General features: G+C 47.9%; 2 protein-coding genes across 26 annotated transcripts in view; both read right to left on the reverse strand.

Annotated features, from left to right (window-relative positions):
* The window catches only part of TULP1 (TUB like protein 1), a 46,312-nt gene extending 30,404 nt beyond the window's left edge, over positions 1 to 15,908 (reverse strand). Inside the window, exons 1-2 of one of the 4 annotated variants that reach the window (XM_043533381.1) lie at positions 4,967 to 6,226; positions 1,778 to 1,826 (exon numbers count right to left, since the gene is read on the reverse strand). In XM_043533381.1, the coding sequence (XP_043389316.1) occupies positions 1,778 to 1,826; positions 4,967 to 5,013 (96 nt within the window). In that variant the 5' untranslated portion in view covers positions 5,014 to 6,226. Of the gene's footprint in view, positions 1 to 1,777 lie in introns of all 4 variants that reach the window. The other 3 variants (XM_043533380.1, XM_037885315.2, XM_043533382.1) reach the window with 3 other exon arrangements.
* Positions 15,909 to 21,132: 5,224 nt separating this feature from the next.
* The window catches only part of FKBP5 (FKBP prolyl isomerase 5), a 50,758-nt gene continuing 47,364 nt past the window's right edge, over positions 21,133 to 24,526 (reverse strand). For 17 of the 22 annotated variants that reach the window (XM_043533392.1, XM_037884974.2, XM_043533391.1 and 14 more), the window contains 2 exons: positions 24,025 to 24,264; positions 21,133 to 22,735 (listed from right to left, as the gene is read on the reverse strand). In XM_043533392.1, the coding sequence (XP_043389327.1) occupies positions 22,649 to 22,735; positions 24,025 to 24,264 (327 nt within the window). In that variant the 3' untranslated portion in view covers positions 21,133 to 22,648. Of the gene's footprint in view, positions 22,738 to 24,023; positions 24,265 to 24,526 lie in introns of those variants that run through there. The other 5 variants (XM_043533394.1, XM_043533383.1, XM_043533384.1 and 2 more) reach the window with 2 other exon arrangements.

The raw sequence follows: 24,526 nt of genomic DNA on the forward strand, positions 1-24,526 counted from the left end.
ATAGAACCATAGAATACCAGGGTTGGAAGGGACCTCCGGAGGTCATCTAGTCCAACCCCCTGCTCAAAGCAGGACCAATCCCCAACTAAATTATCCCAGCCAGGGCTTTGTCAAGCCTGACCTTAAAAATCTCTAAGGAAGGAGATTCCACCACTTCCACAGGTAACGCATTCCAGTGCTTCACCACCCTCCTAGCGATAAAATTTTTCCTAATATCCAACCTAAACCTCCCCCACTACCACTTGAGACTATTGCTCCTTGTTCTGTCATCTGCCACCACTGAGAACAGTCTAGATCCATCCTCTTTGGAACCCCCTTTCAGGTAGTTGAAAGCAGCTATCAAATCCCCCCTCATTCTTCTCTTCTGCAGACTAAATAATCGCAGTTCCCTCAGCCTTTCCTCATAAGTCATGTGCTCCAGCCCCCTAATCATTTTTGTTGCCCTCCGCTGGACTCTTTCCAATTTTTACACATCCTTCTTGTAGTGTGGGGCCCAAAACTGGACACAGTACTCCAGATGAGGCCTCACCAATGCTGAATAGAAGAGAATGATCACGTCCCTCGATCTTCTGGCAATGCTCCTACTTATGCAGCCCAAAATGCCGTTAGCCTTCTTGGCAACAAGGGCACGCTGTTGACTCATATCCAGCTTCTCGTCCACTGTAACCCCTAGGTCCTTTTCTGCAGAACTGCTGCCTAGCCACTCAGTCCCTAGTCTGTAGCAGTGCATGGGATTCTTCCTTCCTAAGTGCAGAACTCTGCACTTGTCCCTATTGAACCTCATCAGATTTCTTTTGGTCCAATCTTCTAATTTGTCTAGGTCCCTCTGTATCCTATCCCTACCCTCCAGCGTATCTACCTCTCCTCCCAGTTTAGTGTCATCTGCAAACTTGCAGAGGGTGCAATCCACTCCATCTTCCAGATCATTAATGAAGATATTGAACAAAACTGGCCCCAGGACCGACTCTTCAGGAACTCCGCTTGATACCAGCTGCCAACTAGACATGGAGCCATTGATCACTACACACTGAGCCCAATGATCTAGCTAGCTTTCTATCCACCTTATACTCCATTCATCCAGCCCATACTTCTTTAATACGCTGCCCTGCTTTGGCGTGGAGAGCAATGAAATCTGCAAAGCATTAAAGAGGGCTCTGAATGGTCCATTTGGGGCACTTGCTGGAAGGAAAGAGCAAAAACCAAAACAAAACATGGGGTCCTGTACATGCCTGGTTCTACTGGAACCATTTGAACCCCCGTTCACATGGGCCTGCTCAGGCCCCACGTTCAGAGCTGGACAAGAATTTAGCCAAAGTCTTGGCTGCAGGTGGTGTAGGGGAATCAACTGGGGCCACACTGTGCATGGGTGTGTTTGGGTAGAACCTGCTAGTACAGACTCCAGAGAGGGCAGCGTGTCATTCCCAGAACTCACCATTAGTTCTAAGAGCCTCATATACAAACACAACTGCTTTATCAGAGCACAAGAGACTGGAGAGTCCCTCAGTTCTGGGCTCACAACCCATACCCACAGTTTAGCCCAGCTCTGCAAAGCACCTTCTCAGTCACAATTATCTTCCCAGCCCTGCCAGCAACCTCAGTCCAGGAACACAAATCGGTACCCGAAACAGACGGCATGTCTGAATCTCCTGCATTCTCATCAGCTACTCTCCGAAACTGTGTGAGATACTGCTGTGATGGGAGCCATAGGAAAACCTAAGGCAGGCAGATGTACAGGGGCTTAGCGTTAGGCAGGAGAAGAGTGGGAAGATTTTCTTACCTGCTTGTTAAGTTTCTGCTTCTGGGGGCTCCCAGGTTCCTCAGTCACACTGTGGAGGGGAAACAGTGCAATGAGATGAAGGCCTGTGTCTCCAAAAGCCACAGTGACTTTGCGTGGCTCCATTTTCGAGGGCCCACCTGAAGTGGCCTTAAAGGCCGTACTTAATTTGTGCCAGGGCTTGGCAGTTCATAGCCCCAGCACCTCTGGGCTTGGCAGTTCATAGCCCCGGCACCTCTGGGCTTGTGGCATCAGTTATAGATGTAAAAAAATTGCTTGAGCCCCGGCACCGCTTTCATTACAAATTAAGCACTGCTTAAAGGGGCTTGATTGTCAGTGGATGGATGCTCCGTGCTGTCTGATACAGCATGCCTCAAGCTGGGCTCCCAACAGTGGAAGCAGCCAAAGTCACCAGTCCTGTTAGAAAATCGTGGTGAGGGAAACAAACTTTGACCCTTAGGTTTACATCAATCCCAGCTGAGAGAGAGGGAATCCACTGCCCGCTCCCACTCCCCCGGACACTCCCTGCCCACCTCTTTCTTCTCTGTGGGCTAGAGGGAATACACCTCTGTACCCAGAGAGCATTCTGCAGACTGGCGTATTACAGGTCACTAACAGAGGATCTCTGAGCGAGAGATGGACAATCCACAGAGGCACCCTGTGTGCCCTAAGTTGCCACATGCTGTTTCCTATCTCCTTTATTTCCCACGGGTCTCAGTTCCCATTCCGATCCTTGCCTGGTCTTCTGGCTGCTCCCAGGACCTGTGGCTGTTTGTCACGGTAACAGAGAATTTGGGAACATTTACAATAGAAGAACCAGCAAATGGACCCCTAGCAAACCCAGCTGCGCAACAAGGCAGTTCAAGGACATGCGGAACAGCTGCACCAGCTGTTAAAGCTCGGGGGGGGGGGGGGGGAAGAGGGAGAGAGATGCTGCTTCTAGTTTATCCCAGAAAGTCCTAATGCTGCTCAGAGCTGGAGATGTGGAGTGGGGTGGGTGATGGCAGACGCCACCGTCCTCTGGAGAGGTGACCCTCTCATTCCAGCAGATGGCACTGCAGCCTGTCAATGTAGCTAGTAATGTTTATTGTTAAATACACACACATGCATGCACACACACAACAGTGGCTGTTGGGAGAAGGGATCCTTTGGTAGGCTTGTGGCCCAGTGATCAGGCAGAGGAACCCCTGGTGGCATGTTTTCATGCATTTTCAGACCAGCAGGGATCAACCAGTCTGCCCTCCTGCCTAACCCAGGCCAGAGAATGTCACCAAGTTCTGGCTGAGCCAGAGCAGATCATTTAGAAAGAGACACCCAGCCTGGATTTAAACACCCCGCCCCATCCCCGAGTAAGATATTCCAGGGGTTAATTACCTTCACTGGTAAAATAATCAATACCTAGCTACAAATTTCACCTTGTATCTAATCTGAATTTGTCTAGCTTCAACTTCCAGCCATTGGATCGTTGTCTGCAAGATTCAGAAAGCTTCTCTCCCATTAGGTACTTACAGACAGTGATCAGGTCTCCTCTGAAGCTACCCCTTTATTAAGCTAAATGGATTGAGTTTCTTTAGTCTCGCTGCAAAGGCAGGTTTTCCAGACCTCAGTCGTTCTTGTAGGGGTTTTTTTTTTTTTTTTTGGTCCTGAATCTGTCAACATCCTTTTTGAATTGTGACCATCCTTCCAGCCAAGGATGGACAGAACCCCTTTCGGAGCCTAGGAATGCCAAAGGGAGTGGTGCTGATCCCTGAGAAACTTCTCTGTCATCGCTGGCCCAGGAACGGATGTTCGGGTCTCTGACATGGCAGGCGATAGCCAACCTTTGGTCCTTTCTGGCCCATTGTGGCTGATGGAGATGGTGAATGGCAGATTACTGGCTTCACTCCCTCCTGGGTTTTGGAGGAAGCATCTGTTTGCAGTCTCACAGATTGCTGCTCGTTTTGGAATGGACTAAGAAGCACCAGCTGGCCCAAGAAAATTCTGCAGGCCTCTCGTCTAACTCAGATGTCTGGAGCCCATCAGAGCCCAGTTTCCTGGGGGACATATAGGAGTCCAAGGAATATGTTGGCTAGGGCAGCAACAAAGAACTGGTTCAGTAATTGGACTCACATGTCCAGAGCGTGCCAGTGACTCGGAGGGTGTACCCTGGGGGTGCGTAGGGGCTCGGGTACTAGCTCCATGCTCCCAGGTACAGCCAGCCTCTCTGGTAGGCGAGCTTGATGACAAAGATCCCTCAGCACAGTGTTTGCACGCAGCCAGCCCCAACAAACCCCTCCGAAACAGGAGACCCCCGGAGCAGGCCCCCGCCCCCAACCCCCTCCATGAGCAGCTCCCGTTCTTCACTCTTTGTTCAACAGATTCTGCCTGCTTACAGGCAGGAGGGTTTCCCGTAAGAACAGGGCAAGTTTAGTCGAAACCAAAACCTTTCCTCGGAGATTTCAATGAAAATTTTGATGGACCCAAAGTCGATAAAGTTGATACAAAATGTGTTTATCGTTTCGGTTCATTCCGTTTAGACTAAATTTGAATATGAATAATAATATGATTATATATATATCATACAGCATCCTGTTTTGACATGATTGAAAATAAACCTTTTGATGGCCCTGAATTGACGTATTTTAGAATTTTCGTTCTCTGGCCAATTTCATCTCGTTCTTCCGATTCCAGATGAATAGCCCCTCCCCCCAAAATATTGAAATTTCCCAGGAAATGGAAATTTCCCTCTCTGGACACTTTAGGTCTTCTGACTGATGACTGTAGAGTATCCCTCCCCACAGGAGAAAGTGGGATGGCATCTCACCAGAGCAAGAATGAGGTACACTGATAGATTGTGGGGGAACCCTAAAATGGTAGGCTCCCATTGGGGTGCATGGGAAAGCCTCTCTCGTCTTCCATAAGCTTTGGATGAGGCCCTGAATGAACATGGAGAGACTGGTTTCCTGGAGAGCAAGGTTCGTCCAGATCAGGGGTAGGGTCTACACTAGGGAGACGTCTGTTTGACCGAGGCAATGCTCCCTGACTGCTCAGGGATACAGAAGCGCCAAGGCTAGAAACCCAGGCTGCAGTATTCCGCTGTGACCCTGGAGCCTGATCTGCAGACAAACACTAACCCCCCGCACCTTCTCTCTCCAACCAGGACCATGTCAAATGTGTGTGAGTAGCCAGGGGCAGAAGGAACCGAACACTCACCTGTCTGAGGTCCACACCTCATGCAGGATCTCCGACTGGAGGGGCATGGCAAGCTGCTGGCAGGGCTTTGACTCACAGGGAAGCGAGGCTGGCCCCAGACCTGGAGCACAGAGTCACCTTATTGGCAGGTGCGAGGCTGGAGCGCTCCCTTCTCCTCACCCTGATGTTCTTCCTCTCCGACACAGACTTGAAAACACCGCACACAGACAGGGGCGGGATTTTAAATGCAAGACATGACCAGCTACAGAGTTGACCCTGTCTGGCTGGGGAATCCCCGCTCTGGCTTGCCCATTAATCTGCCCCAGCCTCACAACATTTGCTTATTTCGATGAAGTCGATTAGCCGGTCAAATTCATTTTCTCTGTTACCCACCGGCACTACAGCGGCCCAGCCTTCACCGCAGGCAGCTCTGTGTAGTGCTTCGGTGGCCGCGGAGAGGCGGAGAGCCACAGAGAGGATTAACTTTTTATTTCTCTTGAAACTCGGTAATAGGATTTCAGGGGCTCATGGCCAGGCCGCCAGGCCTCCGGGGAGGTTCTATAGAACGCAGCAGCTGTTACAGCAATTCATTCAAACAGGGGCCAAGAGAGCTTGATGGATCCCACGCTATACCGCTGTGCCTCTGGATGAGTGAGTGTAAAATGCATGTGTGTCGTGCACAGAGAGAGAGACACACACGCAGAGTGTGCGCGTACACAGCACACAGATCATTTCAATGGCACCTCTGTGCTGAACGAAAGCTGGAGCAGGGCACAGTGTGGCCCACGCCAGGCTGGGATGGAAAGAGAAGGGAGCTAAAGCCGGATACATGATCAGCTATAGAAGCAGGGCCATTCACAGGGGATAAGTCCCCGTGGGTTTATCTCCGCTGCGATCCGAGGTGTGACTGCAGCATGCGTAGTACCAGACTAGCCTTCATCTTGCTAGCTCCACGGCTAGCCGTACAAGCCTACGAGGGATCCCTGGATATGTGCTGGAGCAGCAGCAGCAGGGAAGGGAAAGCACCACAGGCTGGCTGCATAGATTTTAAGGCCAGAGGGCCCATTCTGAACATGTCTGAGCTCCTGCATCGGGCTCATCATTTCCCGGAGTCACTGCGGTGCGACAGAGAGTCCGGTCTGCCTCCCCATTGACTCACACCGTATAAACCATGGCAATCAATGGCGTTCCACCAGTACGAAACCCGCGCGAGAGGCAAACCAGGCCTAGGATCTCTTTGGGTCAGTTACGCCTCGCCCTCTCTGGCATCACAGAACACCCCCCCCCCCCCATCTCCATATGCCCACACTGCAAGCGGCGGTGTGCCCGCAGCACATGCAGACATATCCAACCTGGCTTCCATTTAGCGTGGCAAACTGCAGACAAAGCCCTCAGCATCGCTGGGTCATCAGCACTAATGATTCCACCCACGTGGCCCCTCCCTCCCCTCATTTTGGTGGCCTGATGCCATCGACATGGGCAGGTTCATCTTAAACACAAGCAGGCAGCAGGGGATTGGGCAAGCTATTCTGGGCACTCCAGACGCACATCGCTCAGCCTCGGAGACAAGGGATTTCAACCCTGATCTGCTTAGGAGAAACAATCTGACTGAGCTGGGCTCCTGATGTAACCGCCCTGCCGGCCTAGAATTGCTGTGGAAGACAATATTCTGGGGCCTGATCCTGCACTGCCTTACCCCAGTTCTTAGGGGAGTCGAGTCTGACTGGCGTGCACAATTTGCACAAGATACAGCATCGGGGCTACGACAAACTGTATCTTCAGCTGCTTTCCAGCGTCAAACCCCACGGGCCAGGGCTCGGTTCTGTGTAGCTAATCCCTTTACCTAACTATGCCACGCTCAGCACTTCGCATATTCAGCCCCCGCTTTCCGCTAGCAGAAGCCGAGCTTGCAAGACCTGGTAGCAATCGTTCTGCCCGCACAGGGGTTCCAGCCACCAGGGCCGGATTAACCCACAGGCTAATAAGGCTACAGCCTTAGACCCTCCTATTTTTAGGTCCTACTGGTCAGGCAAGGGGTGCGGCTGGGGCCACGGCCAGGTCCAGGTGAGGGAGAGAGAGTTTGTTCCTGCAGCTCTGCAGGAGCGCTCCTGCCAGCAGGGAAGGCAAAGCAGCCCCCTGTGGCTAGGAAGCAGCTCAGCCAGCCAGCAGCCTGCTGCGTCTGCGAGAACACACTGCCAGGGATCCGGTTCACACTGGTGACCGGACACTAAAAATCTGGTTACCATGGGAACTCGTGCCAGCCGTGGGTGTCGTTTGAGCAGGCATTGCTCCCCGCAACTCCCCCCATCCCCAATTTCTCCGGAGCACTGCTTGGCTGTCAGGGAGGGAAGAGGCTCCCTCTGTCCCTCTCTTGGGTTGAGGCTGGCAGGCAGCTCCAGGACGCTGCGGCCGGGGTCCTACTGCCCGTCACCGTGTTCTTCTGTGTGTGCTGGGTCCCGTTTCTGGACAACTGGTGAGTGCCGGGGTGGGGGCAGGGCAAGGGGGTGGTGGAGGGAAGAGGCAGTTCCAGAGCGGTAGACTGTGGAAGCTTGCACAGAACCTGCACACACGCTATCCAGCTCCAGTCAGAACTACTGCCCCTCCCATGTATAAGGAACGAATTCCCACACATTTGTAGGAAAAACAAACCAAACCATCTCATTCTGGATACCAGTCCTTTAAACTTTTACAGAACCTTCCATCGAGGGGCTTCAGAGTTACGATGCACTGTATGCAATACCGTATAGAACTGTACTAAAAATCAAAAGACATCCAACCTTTTTCTTTGATGTATTTTTCTGTACTGGGATGCACAGGTCACCAAGTTCTTTCCTTATGCTCAGACTAGCTCCACAGGCCAACACATCTTTGTACTTTTAAGAGGTTGCAAAAGCACTGGAGGAAGCTCAACACACAATGTTGTAGGTTTCTCCCTCCCCTCTCCCTCAAGGATTTTAAATCCACTTCTTAGCAGGCTATGATAGAAAGACTGGCTGAATAGGCTAAAGGCTGGTTCTCTAGCAGTTCAATCCATCATAAAAGTACCTCACATTTGATGTCTTTGGAGTTTCATTCCAAAATCTTAAAGCTAAAGAAACCTGAAGTTAGTCCTCATTTTTCTGCCCCAACTCAAACTAGCTTCTTCCCCAAGTGGAAAACGTTGGGTAAGCATGGGATGTGATTTGAGAAGGGAAGGAGAACACAGGCCAACTCCTGCTCACAGTTACCTGTGTAGCCTTATTGACTTGAGGGAGAACAGATTTTTGCACAAGAATAGATTTTAGTCCCTTCTGCTTTTTCACACCTGGTAAAAGTAGAATCTCATTCACTTTCCTCCCCTAAACTCTGAGCACTTTAAGGGAAAAAAAAATAAGCAAGGTCTGCTTGATTTACACATGCAAACGAAAGAGGAAGCTCTCCCTTCATTCTACACCAGCCTTAAACAAACACCAGACCTGATGTAACAAGGGGGTCACCACAGCAGCCTTGGCTGGACTGTTCTTTTGAAAGATCCTTAATGGTTCTTTTAAGATGCTGATTTTTAGTGAAGTCTTTTTGTTCAGGGGGGCAGAGAACACAACAGGGAATAGCTCTGTTTTGTCAACTCCTAGTCATTCAAAAGCTGAAAGGCTTTAGATTAAGTTTGTCTAATGTTTGTACAGTGATTCTGAAGAACTAACATAGTACAGAAGTGCTAAATATTATGACTGGGCAGCCATCTAAAGATCTGTGTCACTTCTCTCTGTTACCTTTTTCGTACAGAAAGCTTAAAACAAACAAATGCAAACTGCAGGGGGCTGGTGCATACAGAACTCGTGCTTAAAAAACCGCATGTCAGAGCTGCTGATCGCACATCTAGAATAGATGATACTTAGCCCTGCCACGAGTGTAGGGGACCGGACCAAATGACCTCTCGAGGTCCCTTCCAGTCCTACGATTCTATTCTATGATTCTCATTGTGGCAGAGCTTGGTGACAGAATGGCCTGATGTGGTGAATCACTGCAGTTTAACGACACAAACTGGGTATCATCCCACAAATACTATTTGGGTTCACCGTGAAAACAGTAATTCATTGTCCTCAGCCAGTGCAACATGGGGAGGCTGCTTTCAGAGCAAGACAGCCTAAAATACAACGCCATCCAATGTAATTTCCCCACTACTACTTCCTCTACTTCAGTGGATTTTACACCTGAGTGGTTTTCTTTTACATAATAAAAGCTGGCTGCCTCCCAGAGTGAGACAGGGTCTGTGGTGTAGAGTCCATAGCTCGGAGGAAACACCTGCAGGGCTTGGCTTTGCCCTCTGCCATGTGGCGAGCTGCGGGTAGAAGCACAAGGCTGAAAGAGGTGAGCAGGATGGAGCACATTGCAGTGTTCGTCCTCATACAGACGAGCACTCCACTACATAGGAGGAAGGAACCCCAGGAGGACAGCGTAGCATCCCCCATGCTACCTCTTACTCAGAAGTATCTGGAGAGAAATGTTTGATGACTTCCCTCCCATTAGCCTTAGGCCCCTCATAACCTTAATCCGGCCCTGCCAGCCACACCCTGGGGCTCAGAGCCAGCTGGAGAAGCCCAGAAACTGGGTGGGTGCCGGGCACGGAGGGCATGTAGCCAGAGCACCCATACAATGAGCTGAATCGGGGCTCTTTCCAGGCCTGGAACCTCTGGGAGGAGGCAGTACCAGTGCCTGCCCTCCGTCAGCGTGAACACGGATGACAGGACAGTCGACAGGATTCCATCCCTCTCTACCGAGGGGGGTGAATGGATCCCAGGAAATGATACAACCATTCAGTGCTCTGATCGAAGACAGAACTTTCTCCCCTCTTTCCTGTGTAACAGCATCACCAGGAACCCTGAAGAACAGACAGGCTAGTTGCTAGCAGCTGGCTGTACTATCTAATCCATCTATGAATTTACAGGGGTGCAACTCCATAGCATCTGGCATTCCCTTTGAAGTTACTTTGTTTGCATATTATGCAAGCAATCACATCTCTGCCTGACTGAGCAGGGTCATTGGGTCTTTTTTACCTGTTGAGGTGACAGAGGTTTTGGTTTTTAAATCTGATGCGACTCAGCTGTCAGGACAGATCAATGGTATTGTTGACTTTCCCATTGTCATGCGACTGTCACGGTTGAGTCCCAAAGCCAACACAATGTGAGTGAGAGATGGTATAAAAACTTACGGAGAAATGGGATGGAAAGAGACTGAAAGACGAAATCTATAGCATGTGCAGCCTTCAGTTGGTGGTAATGGAAAGTCAGGCCCTGATCCTGTCCCTTGTGCCTGCGCAGAGCTCCAGCGAAATCAACAGGGCTCTAGCCTCATGCATCCGATTGGGAGTCAGGGTAGCGTTTCTTGTGACCACTTGAGGGTCTGCACAATGCAACAGAAACCTACTCAAAACAAAAAACATTTATCAAGAAATGCTATGGGGAAAGCTCCAAAATTCCCGAGGTTAGCCCGAAGGGACGCAAGATATCACGTCATTGCACTTAATCTCTTGTATTCGGCTTCATTGTCAGCACCGATGAGCTATTTTTCATTCAGCAGGCCGTTCATCGTCTCTCAGGGCTGTCTACTGACGTCAAGAGTTGGGCGCCCTAGAGTTTTCTGACTGTGAATATGAAGATCAAGGCCTTGTTTACAGGTGGTAGGAGTCAAAATGTCTGTCCACTGGAGATAAACTCTTCCCCTATTATGGCAAGGACCAGAGTAAGGAAATCGCAGCCACTGGTTCAAGCCTAACGTATCCTGAGCCGTTCCACTGTTAAATCATGTTGGTTTCATTCATTTAAATGTGTTAGAATAGGAAACTTTCATACCATTTTCACTACTAAACCATGAACGACTCCCTGAGTCATTTCTCAGCTCAACTCCTGCAGTGGCTTCACCCCCAGATTTTGGTTTCTTTTCTCCATTTTACCTTCCAGAATCCTGTAGCCTGGAGGACAATTTGGGACTTAGCCACTGTCTTTCCCCATCTGTTTAGCCAAAGAGGCAAGTTTCTGGCCCCATTCCTACTTCTCAAGGTGACAGAAGCATTGTCACCAAACTGGAGCTGTAGGAATGGGATCAGCTACTCCCTTGGTACAGCCATATTTCAGTGGAGTTACTTCTGATCTACCTTGTTGTAAGTCAGAGTTGAATGATGCCCTGTGTGCTAATCACCGAAGTTCCAGTCCGAATCCCTGCATGTTGGGGCAGAATGTGAACAGTTCAACAGAACAAAACAATCTTGGAGGAAGAATATTCCTGTTGGGAGGGGAATGCTCCCCTAAGCCCGCATTGCTACAAGCAACACTTGGTAAAATCCCGGGGGTCTAGAGCTCAGGAGATGCTAAGGCCATTGGCTGCTAAGGCAGTGATGGTTTATTAACGAAGCGCAGGTAACAGCAAGGTGGCAAAGACAGGAAGCACCGAGACCACACAACGCATACGGTGAGGCTCTTGAAGCCTTCTCAGCTCTGCTGGAGTTGAGCTACGCAGCAGCACTGCTTCCAAGAATGGGCCACGATCCTCCCTCGAACCCAGCGCCTAGAGCTGAACTCTGACCCTCAGGTTAGTACAACTCTGACCTATCTGCAGCAACCATCCTACTTAATGCTCATGGTGTGTTCTGCTGGGTCTTATTTCCTAACCAGCTGCATCTTGTGCCAGCAGGTGTCATCACAATACCATTTATCTATTTGAATGTCGTGGTTTCGAAGAGGAAAGGGGACCCCGTGTGATGGGCTGAGGCTAGGGAGGACTGCAGTGTGTAAGCCCTTTCCCTCCACATCAAAACACCCTCTCCAAAGCAATTGCTCTTGTTATTCTTTGACCAGGCTAATGCATTATTCTTAGCAAGCGATTCACTCTGACTGGCATTTGGCAATCACAGCTTACAGCTTCCAAACCAGCGGCTCCTTCACCTACAACATCCTCCCACTCCTCCAAATCCTTTTTCCGACACTCGCTTCCTTGCCACCAGAATCCTTCCTCCACGCCTCTCCTCTCCACAGCCATCTGCCAGAGCACAGAAAACTCTACCCCAGCTCCCCCGTGTTCAGTCCCTCCAACCCACCTCTTCCCCAGAAGCCAATAAAGGTGGGCATTGCAGGAAGGCTAACAAATCAGGGGGTGCTCTCCCTTTTGAGCCAGTCCTCAGCCAACTGCCCAGCATGGCAGTAGAGTGATGTACTGCTGATGGTATCTCTTCCAGCAGGGGATGTCAAACCAAAATTGCTAAGCAGCCATGGCCATTAGACACCCATCATATTTTGCACAAGGGTAAGGGAGTTAGCCCAGGCATCATGATCGAATTCCAGTCACGTGCATAACTACATTCTGCCTAACTCTCTCCTTCGCATCTCATTTTAAAACTGCTACATGGTGTGGCCGTGCATCATTAGACCGTCCGCCCCAGAGGCAGCTGCATCTCAGCAGTGGGTGATGCCGTACACAGCTTTCAAAACACTGGGCTCCTTTACTGTTGTACCTTTTCACCCCGATGGCAGCGATACTTAATAAAATAGCTAACAGGCCTTCACCCAACTGACTGTCTCAGCACCCTGCAAAATGGTCAGTTAAGCACAGACCAGTGCTCGAGGTACATGAGGTCAGCAAAGCAATACACTCATTTTTCATTACCCGAATGCTTAGTAAAAACAGACAACCGCAAGTAAAACCCAACCATGCAAGCACGGCTTCTCGTGGGTTCAGTTTCACTTCTGATCTTATTTTTACAGTCATTACGTATACACTTCTAAGAAACTGTTTGCAACGTAGGAACGGACTGCCACTATAGAAAAAGTTTTGCTATAAATTAAGCAAGAAGTCACATTATGAGATGTTCTCGCTTGACACACAAACACTCCTCTCCCCCCACACCCGGCTTGGTGAGTTTTACAAAGCATAGCATGCAGCAAAGTGCTTCTTAGGTGCTTTGACACTGAGGTAGGAACCATGTCATGTACAATGGTGACAAGTCAGTGCTTTGACCTGTATTTTCAAGTACTGGGTCAAACTGATCTATCACCCGTGGTTATTGTAGAGGAGGGAATCCAAGTCAGTAGTTGAGAGACTGGAACTAGGAGGTCTGGGTTTTTTTGTCCCAGTTCTATTTAAGGCTCGTTGTGTTAATTCACTCAGTCTCTCTGTGCCTTCTTGGCCCCCATTTATAGAAGAAGCAGCAAACACACCCCTACCTCTACATCTTGTGAAGCTTGGTTTGTATTTGATGAAGGGCATGGATAGCCTCCGCGCAAAGCATTTCTTATGTCGTATATAAGAAATAACACTAGCAAGATTGCACCTTGTTCATGCTAAAGGCATCCAATCCAGCTGACTGGTTTTGAAGAGCAGAATTTGGCCAGTTGGGAAGCTTTTAGGAGTTTGTCAACTCTCAGCTAAACGGGGATAAGCGTAGTTGTCAATACTTCGGTGGAAGGTCTCATGGAGTTAGTGGCCTCTCCTCTGAGTCTGGACCAAACCAATGTGCCAGGTGGCACCGTGCTGGTGGAAGTCACGTCTTTTGGAGACGGTCCCGATCACATGTGTAGTCATTAAAGATCACATGGCGTTTTTCATGAGACAGGATGTGAACGGGACACTGGCAGGCCAGGTGCCAGGATATGCCGAAATCCCCATGTCTCAACTGAACGTTGACAAGGACGTTGCTGGAATCCGTCTGGCTCACCTGCATGTTACCATCATTCAAATAGGTATTAGCCTTCTAAGAATGTGTTTAGACTTTACTGAATGCACATGAATTGCTGCCTGCTTTAATCTCACTTAGAGCATCTGTAGCTTTTGGAACGGGCATTTCCTTACATACCATCAACAAGAGGACAAAAGGGTGGGTTGCTCTGCCCTCCTCCCCTGAAGGTGAGTCAGGCAAGTGGATTCTCCCCTCCCACCATCAGCTGAGCTTTGCAGCTCCGGGTATAAAACCTCTTAAAAAAGGGAACTGATTATTGCTATGCTGCTTGGATTCCATGGGGCAAGGCTTTTCTAGGCATAAGCAAGAGATCCTCAGTTGCTTAGCCTGGGTTAGCCCTAATGGACACACAGAGCTTGCAGATCATAGAAGCTTCTATGACCTTTTGAAACTTAAGATTGGAACTCATTTGTCTCTTTACGTTTACCTGCTTTAACCTTGTAAATAATTCTCTAATTTCCTCTTCCCATTCATCATGCTGTATATAGTTTATTGTAAGATTGGCTATAAGCATTGTCTTTGGTGAGAGATCAAAGGTGCGACTGACCTAGGGTAACTGACAGGTCCTTTAAGACGGGGACTAACCTGAATAGTGCTGTGACCCTTGGTGGAAGGGTCTATATCTATCACAAAAGTGTGCTTACCTGGGTGGCGAGATCAGAGTACCCTAGGGGACTGTCTGTGACTCCAGGCTGTTCTAGTCCATGAGGATTTACACTTGATAAGTGGTTTGTGAACTCCAAGTGTAGGACTCACCACCAGTTTGGGGTTTATGCCCTGGTTCTAACAGTTTGCCCTGACGGTGGCAGTCATGCTCTCGAGTCACTGAGGACAGCCTTACAGTCAGCTAACAGATCCTGTCTGAATTCCAGTTTCTGGCCCATACATCCTGGCCCCTTTAAATTCCCCTCTGCAGTTTCAGTTCAATACAGGATTTTTCGTCATTTCCTCTCCTATATGGTTCCATAGCTTTGCTGTGCACTAGTAGGTAGCTGCCAGGCTGTATGACGACACCTCCATGATCCTGCCCCTTCCTGGTACCACAACCATCTCTAAACAGGGCCCAGAGAACCTCTGAAACCATTCATGATGAACACTGGGGCAGATCTCTGTAGGCAAGTGGGAATTTAGCCAGGACGCTGGTGCTCAGACCTCCTATTCTTCAAAAAGGTGCAATAAGATTTAAATTGGCCACATTCATTAAAGCCAAGAAACTGACTGTATCATCCGTAAGTTTGCACCTCTAGAAGGGCAGCGTCCCCAGCCATAGGAGGAGTGGGTGTGTTTATGATTCAGTCCAAGGGAAGACAGCAGTTTGCTGAATAAGCAATGCCACCACCTGAACAACCAAGGTGTACCCTGCCGATCTCCCACCCACATACAGACCAAGCCCAACCCTATTTAGCTTGCGATAACTGACAAGATTGCAGTCAGCAACGTTACGCAGCAGACACTCAGAAGACTGTTTAGCAGATTGTGGGTGGCCAGTGTCGAGAACCCCACCTCCACAGGCAGAGGTGTTTAGGTGCCATATAGAACATCTGAACAGTAAACAACACACAAGAAAACACTCCTTGGCAGCAGGCTTGGCATAGTCTCTACCCTGGTGGCCTGCAGGGTTGTGGGAGGAGAAAGAGAAATTTTATATCCTAGCTTTAAAACAAAGACTGATCATATTGTAAGTGATAATCAGATCTGCATTTATGCAAGCGATAGCAATGATACCCAGGAAACATCCAGGGCCCAAGCTGGTTAGCTGGGGTAGTTAGAAATTTCTAGGCGCTCTCCCTCCCTGCTCAAATGACCAGATGCAATACAGGGCTCCCTCTTCCTGAGCCATGTCAGGAGTGGAACAGAGGGTTCACAGGAGGGACACTGGGCTTCAAGATCACTTTCTAGTTCCATCCTGTTGTCATCCAGCTGCTGGTTTCTTAGCAACCCCTCCTCCTCCGCAAAGACATGCAGGAGAGAACCAGTCCATTTACAGAAGTAAATAAGGAAAGATACCGTGCAGCTAAGGGGCTGATCTACATATGCTTGCCCGCTGGGAATCGATCCGCTTTTACAGTGAGCACGCTACCCCCGCCCCCTTCTATGCTCACCTCAGAGCACTATGGTAAAGAGAGAGAGAGAGCTATGAACAGGTGCTGAAATCTTGCCAGGTACTCTCTAGCTAGTGTGGTGGGGGGGAAGCCCCATGAGCTCCAGCAGGAATAGCAATTCTACGGCATGATGATGTACAATTCAACATCCTAGCCTAACTGGAGAGCAGACACTGGTGCAATGCACGACAAGGATGTGGCTGCAGGGTGATAACCAACCTACAGAAACACCGCAGATAGAAGGAAGGCTTCTAAAAAGTATAGCTAACCTTCCTCGCAGTGTTTTCACTCCTGGTATAGGATGCACGCCAGTGGTTCTCAATGGGTACGTGTACTCCTGGGGGTCTTCCCAGGGGTACATCTAGATATTTGCCTCATTTTACAACAGGCTACATAAAAAGCACTAAAAGTCAGTACAAACTAAAATTTCATAGACCATTATTTGTTTATACTCCTCTGCATACTATACACTGAAATGGAAGTCCAATATTTATATTCCAACTGATTTTATAATTATATGGTAAAAATGAGAAAGGACAATTTTTCTGTAGTGGTGGCTGTGACATGTCTGTATTTTTAGGTCAGATTTTGTACGTTTTTACGTGAAGTAAAACATGGGGGTACACAAGACAAATCAGACTCTTGAAAGGGGAACAGAGTAGTCCGGAGAGGTTGAGCGCCACTGATCTACACTTCAGAATTCTGCTGGCAGCTCAGACAGCTTCTCCCATTGGTGAGAATGAGCAGTTTAGGGGGATGGCAAGAAAAGCGAAAGGAGAATCAGATGCAGAGAGGGGAGCCGGAGTGACGGAAAGCACAGCCGCCTTTCCCGTGGGGGAGAGCTGCAGATGAGCTGGGTGGTTGTAGGACACCAGACGGCTGCTGCAGGACACAGATAGCAACAAAGAGACAGAAAAACTGTCCAACTTGATGAGTGTTTCCAGCTTTGACACACCCAGGGATGTAACATCCCCCCTGCCCCCAGGATAATAAATGCTTTAAAAACATTAACAGGCATGGCCAAGAGCCCTGTAGCCCCTCTAGTGATGAGGGGAGAGTTGGCAGTAAACCTCCCTCAGAACCATCTGCCTCAGCAACAAAGTATATGCACCAGTGGCAAGGGTCACGGACTTGTAGGCTGCCCATTCCTCACCACAATGATACCTGGATAGAAATTAAACCAAATCCAAGCTGAGGCACTCTCCACTCTCCACTCACAGGAGGAGCGGAACACTAGGGTTGTGTATTTCTGCAATATATTGAATTGAGAGACACCTGGTGGTGCTCTCTGCCCAGCAGTCCACAGCGTGGCAGCCGGAGCTGGAAAACGACTGGCGCCGTTCGTTTGGAGATTTTCTTTAGAAGCTGTCCAAGTAACATTGGCTTCAAATCCTGCAGTTTTGGCTTCACAAAATAAAGAGAAAAGGGTTTGCTTTGCTTTCAGCTACATCTTTATTATGATGTAAACAGAGGAACACACATGCTTTTGACCAGGCTCCCAGGACTATAATAACCAGGAGCATCTGCCATAAATACAGCCCCACTAGCCGACGGCGGAGGAACCCTGCCTTGGACTCAAAGATCCGGATGCCCTTATTTTTTCATTCGAGGCTACTGCAGTTATCAAAAGAAGGAAGCCACGTGGTCACTTGTGGCTGTATATCTGTCTCCCCTCTCCCCAAGGCACCAAGCCTACAGTAGCATGGAGGATCCAGAGGCCAGGCTGAGTGCTGGGGAAGTCTCCAGCAGGTGAAACAGATGAGCTCGAAGGATACTGCAGCTTCAGGCAGCGTTTGAATGAAGAGGAAGAAAGGATGCTGAATTCATCTGGTCTGTGCTCTCCCTTTAAGGTGATGGGGTCTGGACTCCCACAGCCTTTGCAGTGGGGTACAGGAAGACCACCACCACTTACAGATACACTAAATTCCTCCCTTCTTGCTCTCTACTCCCTTTATGAACTGCAGCAGGGACAGGCTGGATGAAGCAGCATATGCTGAGCAGAGATGGGGTCCACTACCATGGAAGGGGAAGAGTATCTGGGTAACCTTGTGAGACAGGCTTTAAACAAGGTTCAAAAGGGGCAGGAGACAAAAGCCCGAAGGTAAATCCAACACATGGAGAGCTGGGTGAAGGGTCAGACTCTGGGAGGAACATGAGTAATCATAGCAGGGAGAGACAAGAGAGATTATAGAGGGGAATCTAATGAACATCTTAGATGTCTGTATACGAATGCAAGAAGTATGGGGGAAATCAACAGGAAGATGTGCTCGTGAATAATCACAATTATGACACCTGGCATCACAGGCTTGGTGGGATAATTCACATGACTGGAATATTGGTACAGAAGGGACAGGCAGGGAGAAAAATGCTTTGGATAGCAAAGGTGGACACTAGGGGAGCAGTTTATGACAGAGGATTGGGCAAGTGGATTGAGTAAGAGGCTCCGTTACTCTAGAAAGGGAATTTAGATGAGAATGGGGAGAATCTTGTGCATATTACAGAAGTGATGTGAGACCACGTGACCTGAGTCACCCTCATTCTTGTAGCTACAGCCCATTTAACCAACTACTGGTGATATGTATGAACACAAGTGCGGCATTTAGGGCTGGGTGTCCCAGGGCCACGGCAATAAGATACAGCACCTTCCATCTCTGTCCCCAGTTGAAAAGTGGCTCAGTTGCACATATATAACAGATAACTGTTTGGCCCTCAAGGAAATCAGTCCGTCCAGTCCGGATCACAAATGGTCACTTAAGCACACTGGTCTCATCCAAGATTCAGTACTGAACGGGCAAGAAGTCTTACCTCCCCGCTCACTCCTAAAGATGGTACCTTTACCGCCAGGTTGGCGTTAGGCATACTGGAAAGACTGTGCATTGTGGGGAGGGGAGGGACCACTTGCCTGGCTGGATAGAAAGTTGGTCTCCAAAGCCCTGTCTACACTAGAAACCTTTCCTGTGGTGCAACAGGCAAACTGAGGTCAGTTGCACATGCACATTGCACATGCAGACAAGGACAAAATCTACATTCAGCCAAACATGGTTTGTCTTTCCCATCTCTTGCAGATACACTGCATTCGGCACTCGTTTAGCCATACAACTTAATGCATGCATGAACTTTAGAAGTTAGTTTGCAGATCCCTGTAGAAGCAGAAGTCCTTTTACAGTGGCAAGGAAAGCTTTCCAAGCACCAAACTGCTCACCCATCCACCGGGTCAGATCACCTTTGCTGTCCAAAAGCATGCAAACTGATGATTAAAGCCTCCCAAAAATACATTCAAATGAGATGACAAGGTCTGACTAAACTGACACAAGAGCAAGGACATTCAGTGTTCAGACTCAAATGCTATATTGAATCTACTTCACTGTGGAGCTACCATACAGTAGATGGAACAGTCACTCAAATCCCTGCAAGGTTTAAAGAAGACAAGGACAGATTTTAATCTTCCCTGGTTTGTGGGTTGAAGTTGAGTTCTTCCCATTATTTAAGTGTCTTGCTTCATGGTGGTTTATTTATATATTTTTGTAAGCAGTGTCAGGATGAGCTCCACCCTGACATCTGGTGGTGAGGTGTGGCAAGTTGTGGAAAAAAACTTCAGGGGCCGATCTCATTTGCATAGGCACACCCACCCTGCCTAGACTGAGGCCATAGCTGCCCAAATGGTCACTTTGGCTGCTGTGGGATCCCCAGTGTCTCTGTTATTGGGGCAGGAAGAATAAATTGTTATTACCCTGATTATGGGAACTGTGCTTGGAACTGTACTTGGCCTTTTGTTATGATGGAGGGACTCGCCATCAACTAAGTAGCACTCTCTAGGCAAGGGTCATGGGTTCCAAAACTGTGTGAATGGAGAGAGGCTGGGGACAAGTATTAATACTTGGTGGCATGGGCCCCTTGGTGAGGGCCTTACATGCTAATTGCACTTCCTCCTCTCTCCACTGTGGAATATCAGAGCTAATTTTGATTTCATTAGAAGTCTAGTTACAGGCTGCTGAGCTCACTTTGGGCTAATAGTGCACCAGCACTGAGGCTCCCCTACTACAAGCTGAATTCACCAAAGAGCCGAACTGACTAAGAGCTGAAATCACTGAGTGTTGTGTTAAGTAGTGGGGGAGCCTGAAGATATATTCTGGAGCAGTTTGCGGGACAGCTGGAGTGCCTTGTGGACAGGCTGGCGGAGCAGTTCGTAGGACAGCGGGAGCTGTTGGTGGGCCACGGAGCAGAGTGGAGCTGAGCGAAGGAGTTTGTTGGGCGGCTGGCAGAGCAGAGCGAAGGCCTATGGAGCTGTGGGGCGGTCAGCTTCAGATCATGTAAGGTGCCTCTTACCCCCGTCCCATCTCCACCCAGGGTGGGAGGTAAAGCTCCGCAGATAAACTTTCGAACTCTGGGGCTGCCCTGACCAGGGACAGAGACTTTGGGGTCGTTGGACTTTTAGGACTTTGGGTGATTTGGGGTTGCTGGACTCGAGAACCAAAGGGACAGGGCATACCCCAATTTGCTTGGGGTGGGTTTTTTTTGCTCAGGGGTTGTGTTATGAATCCTGTTGGTTGTGTTTCCCCAACATAATGCCACACTGTTTCTCTCTGTTATTAAAAGGCTTTTTGCTACACTCAGACTATGTGCTTGCGAGAGGGGAAGTATTGCCTCTTGGAGGCGCCCAGCGGGGGTGGTATATATTTGTCCCAGGTCACTGGTGGGGGCTCGAGCCAGTTTGCATTGTGTTATTGGAATGGATCCCCTAGATATTGAACCCGGCCCTTGTTGCTGCCAACTCTGACGGGCAGAAGGGTTACATTTTAAAATACAGTCGTAATAAAAAAGGGCAAGTGCAAGTAAAGAATTTGAGTCTTCCCTCCCGATGGACCCTCTAGCGTATCAGCTGATTCATTCAAGGGGCACTGCTCTCCTGTTCAGGACAAAAATTCAGACTACTTTAAAATGTCTATAAAGTGGGGTTTGGGCTCTAAGTTCTAAATATATTTAACATTGTTTAAATCCATTACCAAGTTGTTTTTTTAAACCTGCTTTCCGTTTTGATAGGATCACACTGAAATACAATTAAATGCAACCAACTCCCTCTACTATGCCCACAGGAGAGGCTAAATTCTGCCCTTAAGTACATAACTGCCAATGAAAGTCAATGGCACCTTTGCACGGGTACACCAGGGCAGCATTAGCATGTGCCTTTATATAATGAATGGACTCCATCACTAGGATCAAGTAGATTTTCAAATTGGTTCCATCATCAACCATGCACATTCCCCATGTCACAATGCAAGGCCGAGAGACTGAGAAGTGAAGAGAGAGAGCCCGCTGGTTTCTACAGTATTAAGGAAAAATAGCAAAATAAAATTCTGTATTTGCTAAACGGAGAATAAAACTGATAGGAAAAGAAGTTTTATTTTCAAGCTTCAAAAGGGGGTATTACAAACAAAGGAGAGTAAATAAAAATTGAAAAGCTGTTTTAAAAAGGTAGTGACAGTGTCCCTTTAAGGTAGAAGTATGTACTAGGTTTCAAAGGAGCCATAATAGTGTATGCTGAGAATGTGTATTCCCAGTCAGATCTGTAAGTCACAATGTATTTCTGTGCTTTGTAGGTTATTAATAAACAAATACAGCTCTCACCAAAACACCAGTGAGTGCTGGATAAAAGCTATACATTGGCAAGCTATGATTCCTGGTACCATGTATGTGCAGCAAGAGACCAAATAACCGTTTTGAACCACAATATTTCATCTGCCCTTTTTTTTTTTTTTGCACAACCCCCTAATAAGCTGTAAACGCCATTTAAAAAAAACTAACCTGCAGGTTGTAAATTAAGCATCTGAAAACAGCAGCTTCTGAAAACAATCGTTTGCACACCACCAACATTAAAACGTGGTGCAATTTTTTTTTTAAAAACGTAAATAAATTAACTCCCAGAATGAAACACTTTTTAAAAGCCAAATTATAAATCCCTAAGAAGAGAGAGGAGTTCTAATGGAAGTGATGAAAAACGTAACTGAAGCAGCACTAGTGGGAGTGCCATTGTAACAGTTTCCGAAAAGGAAATGGGAAAGTCATGATGAAATGCAGTACTTTAATGCCGGTTCCTGTCACCACGTTGTAACATCCCCAGAAACGTATCCAAGAAACCTCCCGACAGAAACCAACCCCCAAGAGCTCATCACCACTGAACGTAACCAGAAGAGCTAGATCGTTCAGTCCCCTGTGCTACAGAAACCTATTTGAAGTCTATACTGGAGTGAGAGAGAAGAAAGAAATTACAGGAGAAGGTAACCTCTCTGCTTCTGGCTTTCAAGTCCATAACACTGCAGCACACAAACCATGCACGCTGCCTTTCACTTTGTTCTAGTAGGTACAACAGGATACCCTGACTTGGTAGCACTTGAGTCAAATTTGTTTTTAAACAACATCATAGGCCCGAGTTGTGCTATTACAGTACAACCAAATGCAATACTGAATTGTACAACTGATAGCTCCTACATTCTAACTCATTTCAGAGGACCCTGCACATTGTATGGAAAATTGACGTGAGCTGAAATAAGCAGGACTTGAGCCGTCTCAGTAAACCCTCTTAGTGCCAAGTTTTGTTGGTTTTTTTTTCTTTTTTTTTGTCATTCCCCCCTTCTTTTTAAAAAATATTTGTTCCACTTGGAGTGGTCCCACCGTCCCTTTGCTTCTGCTCCGCTGCTGACCATGCTCACAGCAGAAGGGCTGTTTAAACATTTTTGTTTGTGAAGCTGTGGGTTAGGCATTTTGCTTCCACGATCACACAAACTGTAACAAGCTTTACAATAAACACTGTGGAGTCCTGAGTTCCGCAGAAACCTGTTTTGGCGCAGGCCAAGTTCATAAGGATCAACTTTCCACCGTCTCTTCCATCGGATGTGCCCCTCAGACTTTGCCTTCAGCCACTGGAGTTTTTAGCCCCTCTTCACATGTTGCTTTCTCCGCCTCGTTCTCTCCCACGGCTTTGCTGGCCTGCACAACAGCAAGTAAACCACGCACGGTTAGTTGAGACACAAGCAGTAGTCAAGACAAAGGGAATCCAAGGGTCCTCACATGCTTTAGCGAGGACAGACAATCCCTGCAAACACATGGGAAAGGAAATCTCTTCCTAATCGCAGGTCGCCAACGGCGTAGCAGTGGTAGTCATACAGCGTGCACAGACTGGGAACGTGTACCTTCTTGGCTAGGAGAGTTAGTACATCATATGCAGATTACACTCCACTTCTCTTGGCTAAGCGAGATTAGGTACATTATAGAGGGTACTGGATTCACCGCTTAGCACTTTCTCAACTAATTCACAGGAACAGGATGTTGTATCATTCACCCCTCCTCTATGGACATTTGGTCCCATCACTGAGGACTGTTACCGAAGTGGGTGTTTGGGGACATGGGGGAGTAGAAGAGGGAAACAAGGTAAAAGCCCTCAGGATAGACTATGTGGAGTTATGGATGGCGCTATAGCCAATGCTCAGATACCTTGGGCCAACACTATAGAAGCAGAAGAACGTTATTCCTGGGAGAGCAACTCAACTGGCTAAGTTCACTTCCTCTTTGTGTCACAGTTAATAGCCCTGAGTATTAATTGATCCTTATGTAGCAATGTCTGGCAGAGTTAATTATTTGGCAGGGTTCTTTCTTTTTTTATCAGGCACTAGTTCTGAAGGTAAGGCTGTAAAGGATTTATACAAATTGGTTTCATAGCTCATGTATTCCCTCCTGCTAGAGTACTGTGTGCATCAGGTACTTGTTTGTTTAGGCGACTTCACAGCCTGTTGTGGCAAGAAAGAGACATTTATATTATAGATAGAGGGAATGGAGTCTTATGTTGCAAGACACATGCTTGATATCCAGTGGATTTTCACTACCAACTCCTATCAGACATTTCAGGCCTAGCAATAGAACTGAATGACATCTTCAATCCAGCAGAGGTCAGCAGTGACCAGGAGCATGCCACCAAACAGCTGCTAGATGGAAATCGTAAAATTAAGTCTTGGTCCCAATCCCATTCCCAGTTGGGAAAGGTTCACATTGCAAATACCCTTAACAACAACTGATACCTGTGATATCAGCCTCAGCTGTAGAGAGACCAAAAATGGACCATCAAGAAATACAAAGACTCTCTTTCCATAGATTTATCTTCTGTTAGAAGAATACAATCTGCAGTTCTGTTAATCTGGTCCCTTTCTCCATCAAAGTTCACTTAACTTGAGTCAGCTATCAAGTCATAACGGATGCGCTCCAAGTGTCAACACAGTACAAACCTTTGCATCTCTCTCTGCAAACTTCTTGAACATGTTGGCATATATCCTCCGGTCACGGTCATTGTGCTCCTTCATCTTCTTCTGGCAGACTGTGATCTGGGACTTGGCAGCTTTGTTCTGCGGGTTTACTTCCAGTACTTTTTGAAAGTCACATTTCGCCAATTCAAATTCATTCATTAGTAGTCTGGCTTCACCTCTCCTATACAACCCCTTCTCGTTGACTTGATCCAGTCCTAATGCCTGCGAACACATATTTCCATATTAATGCTGGATGCCATCTTAAACTTTGCTAGTTACCCTGGGGTTTCCCTTTACTGTACTCCAGTTAACACAGGCAAGGACTGCGCTGGAGGGAATGATTTTAGCAAATATGCACCAGGCACAATTTATAAAAGATGTACATGGCCACAGGTGTCATCGGGTATTTTTGTGCAGAAGAGTCTGCCACCAAAAGGCACAAAGAAGAATTCCATTACCTAGCTATCTGTTAGGTTGCACAACA

Source organism: Chelonia mydas, chromosome 21 (genome assembly GCF_015237465.2).
Source record: "Chelonia mydas isolate rCheMyd1 chromosome 21, rCheMyd1.pri.v2, whole genome shotgun sequence".
Taxonomy (NCBI): domain Eukaryota; kingdom Metazoa; phylum Chordata; order Testudines; family Cheloniidae; genus Chelonia; species Chelonia mydas.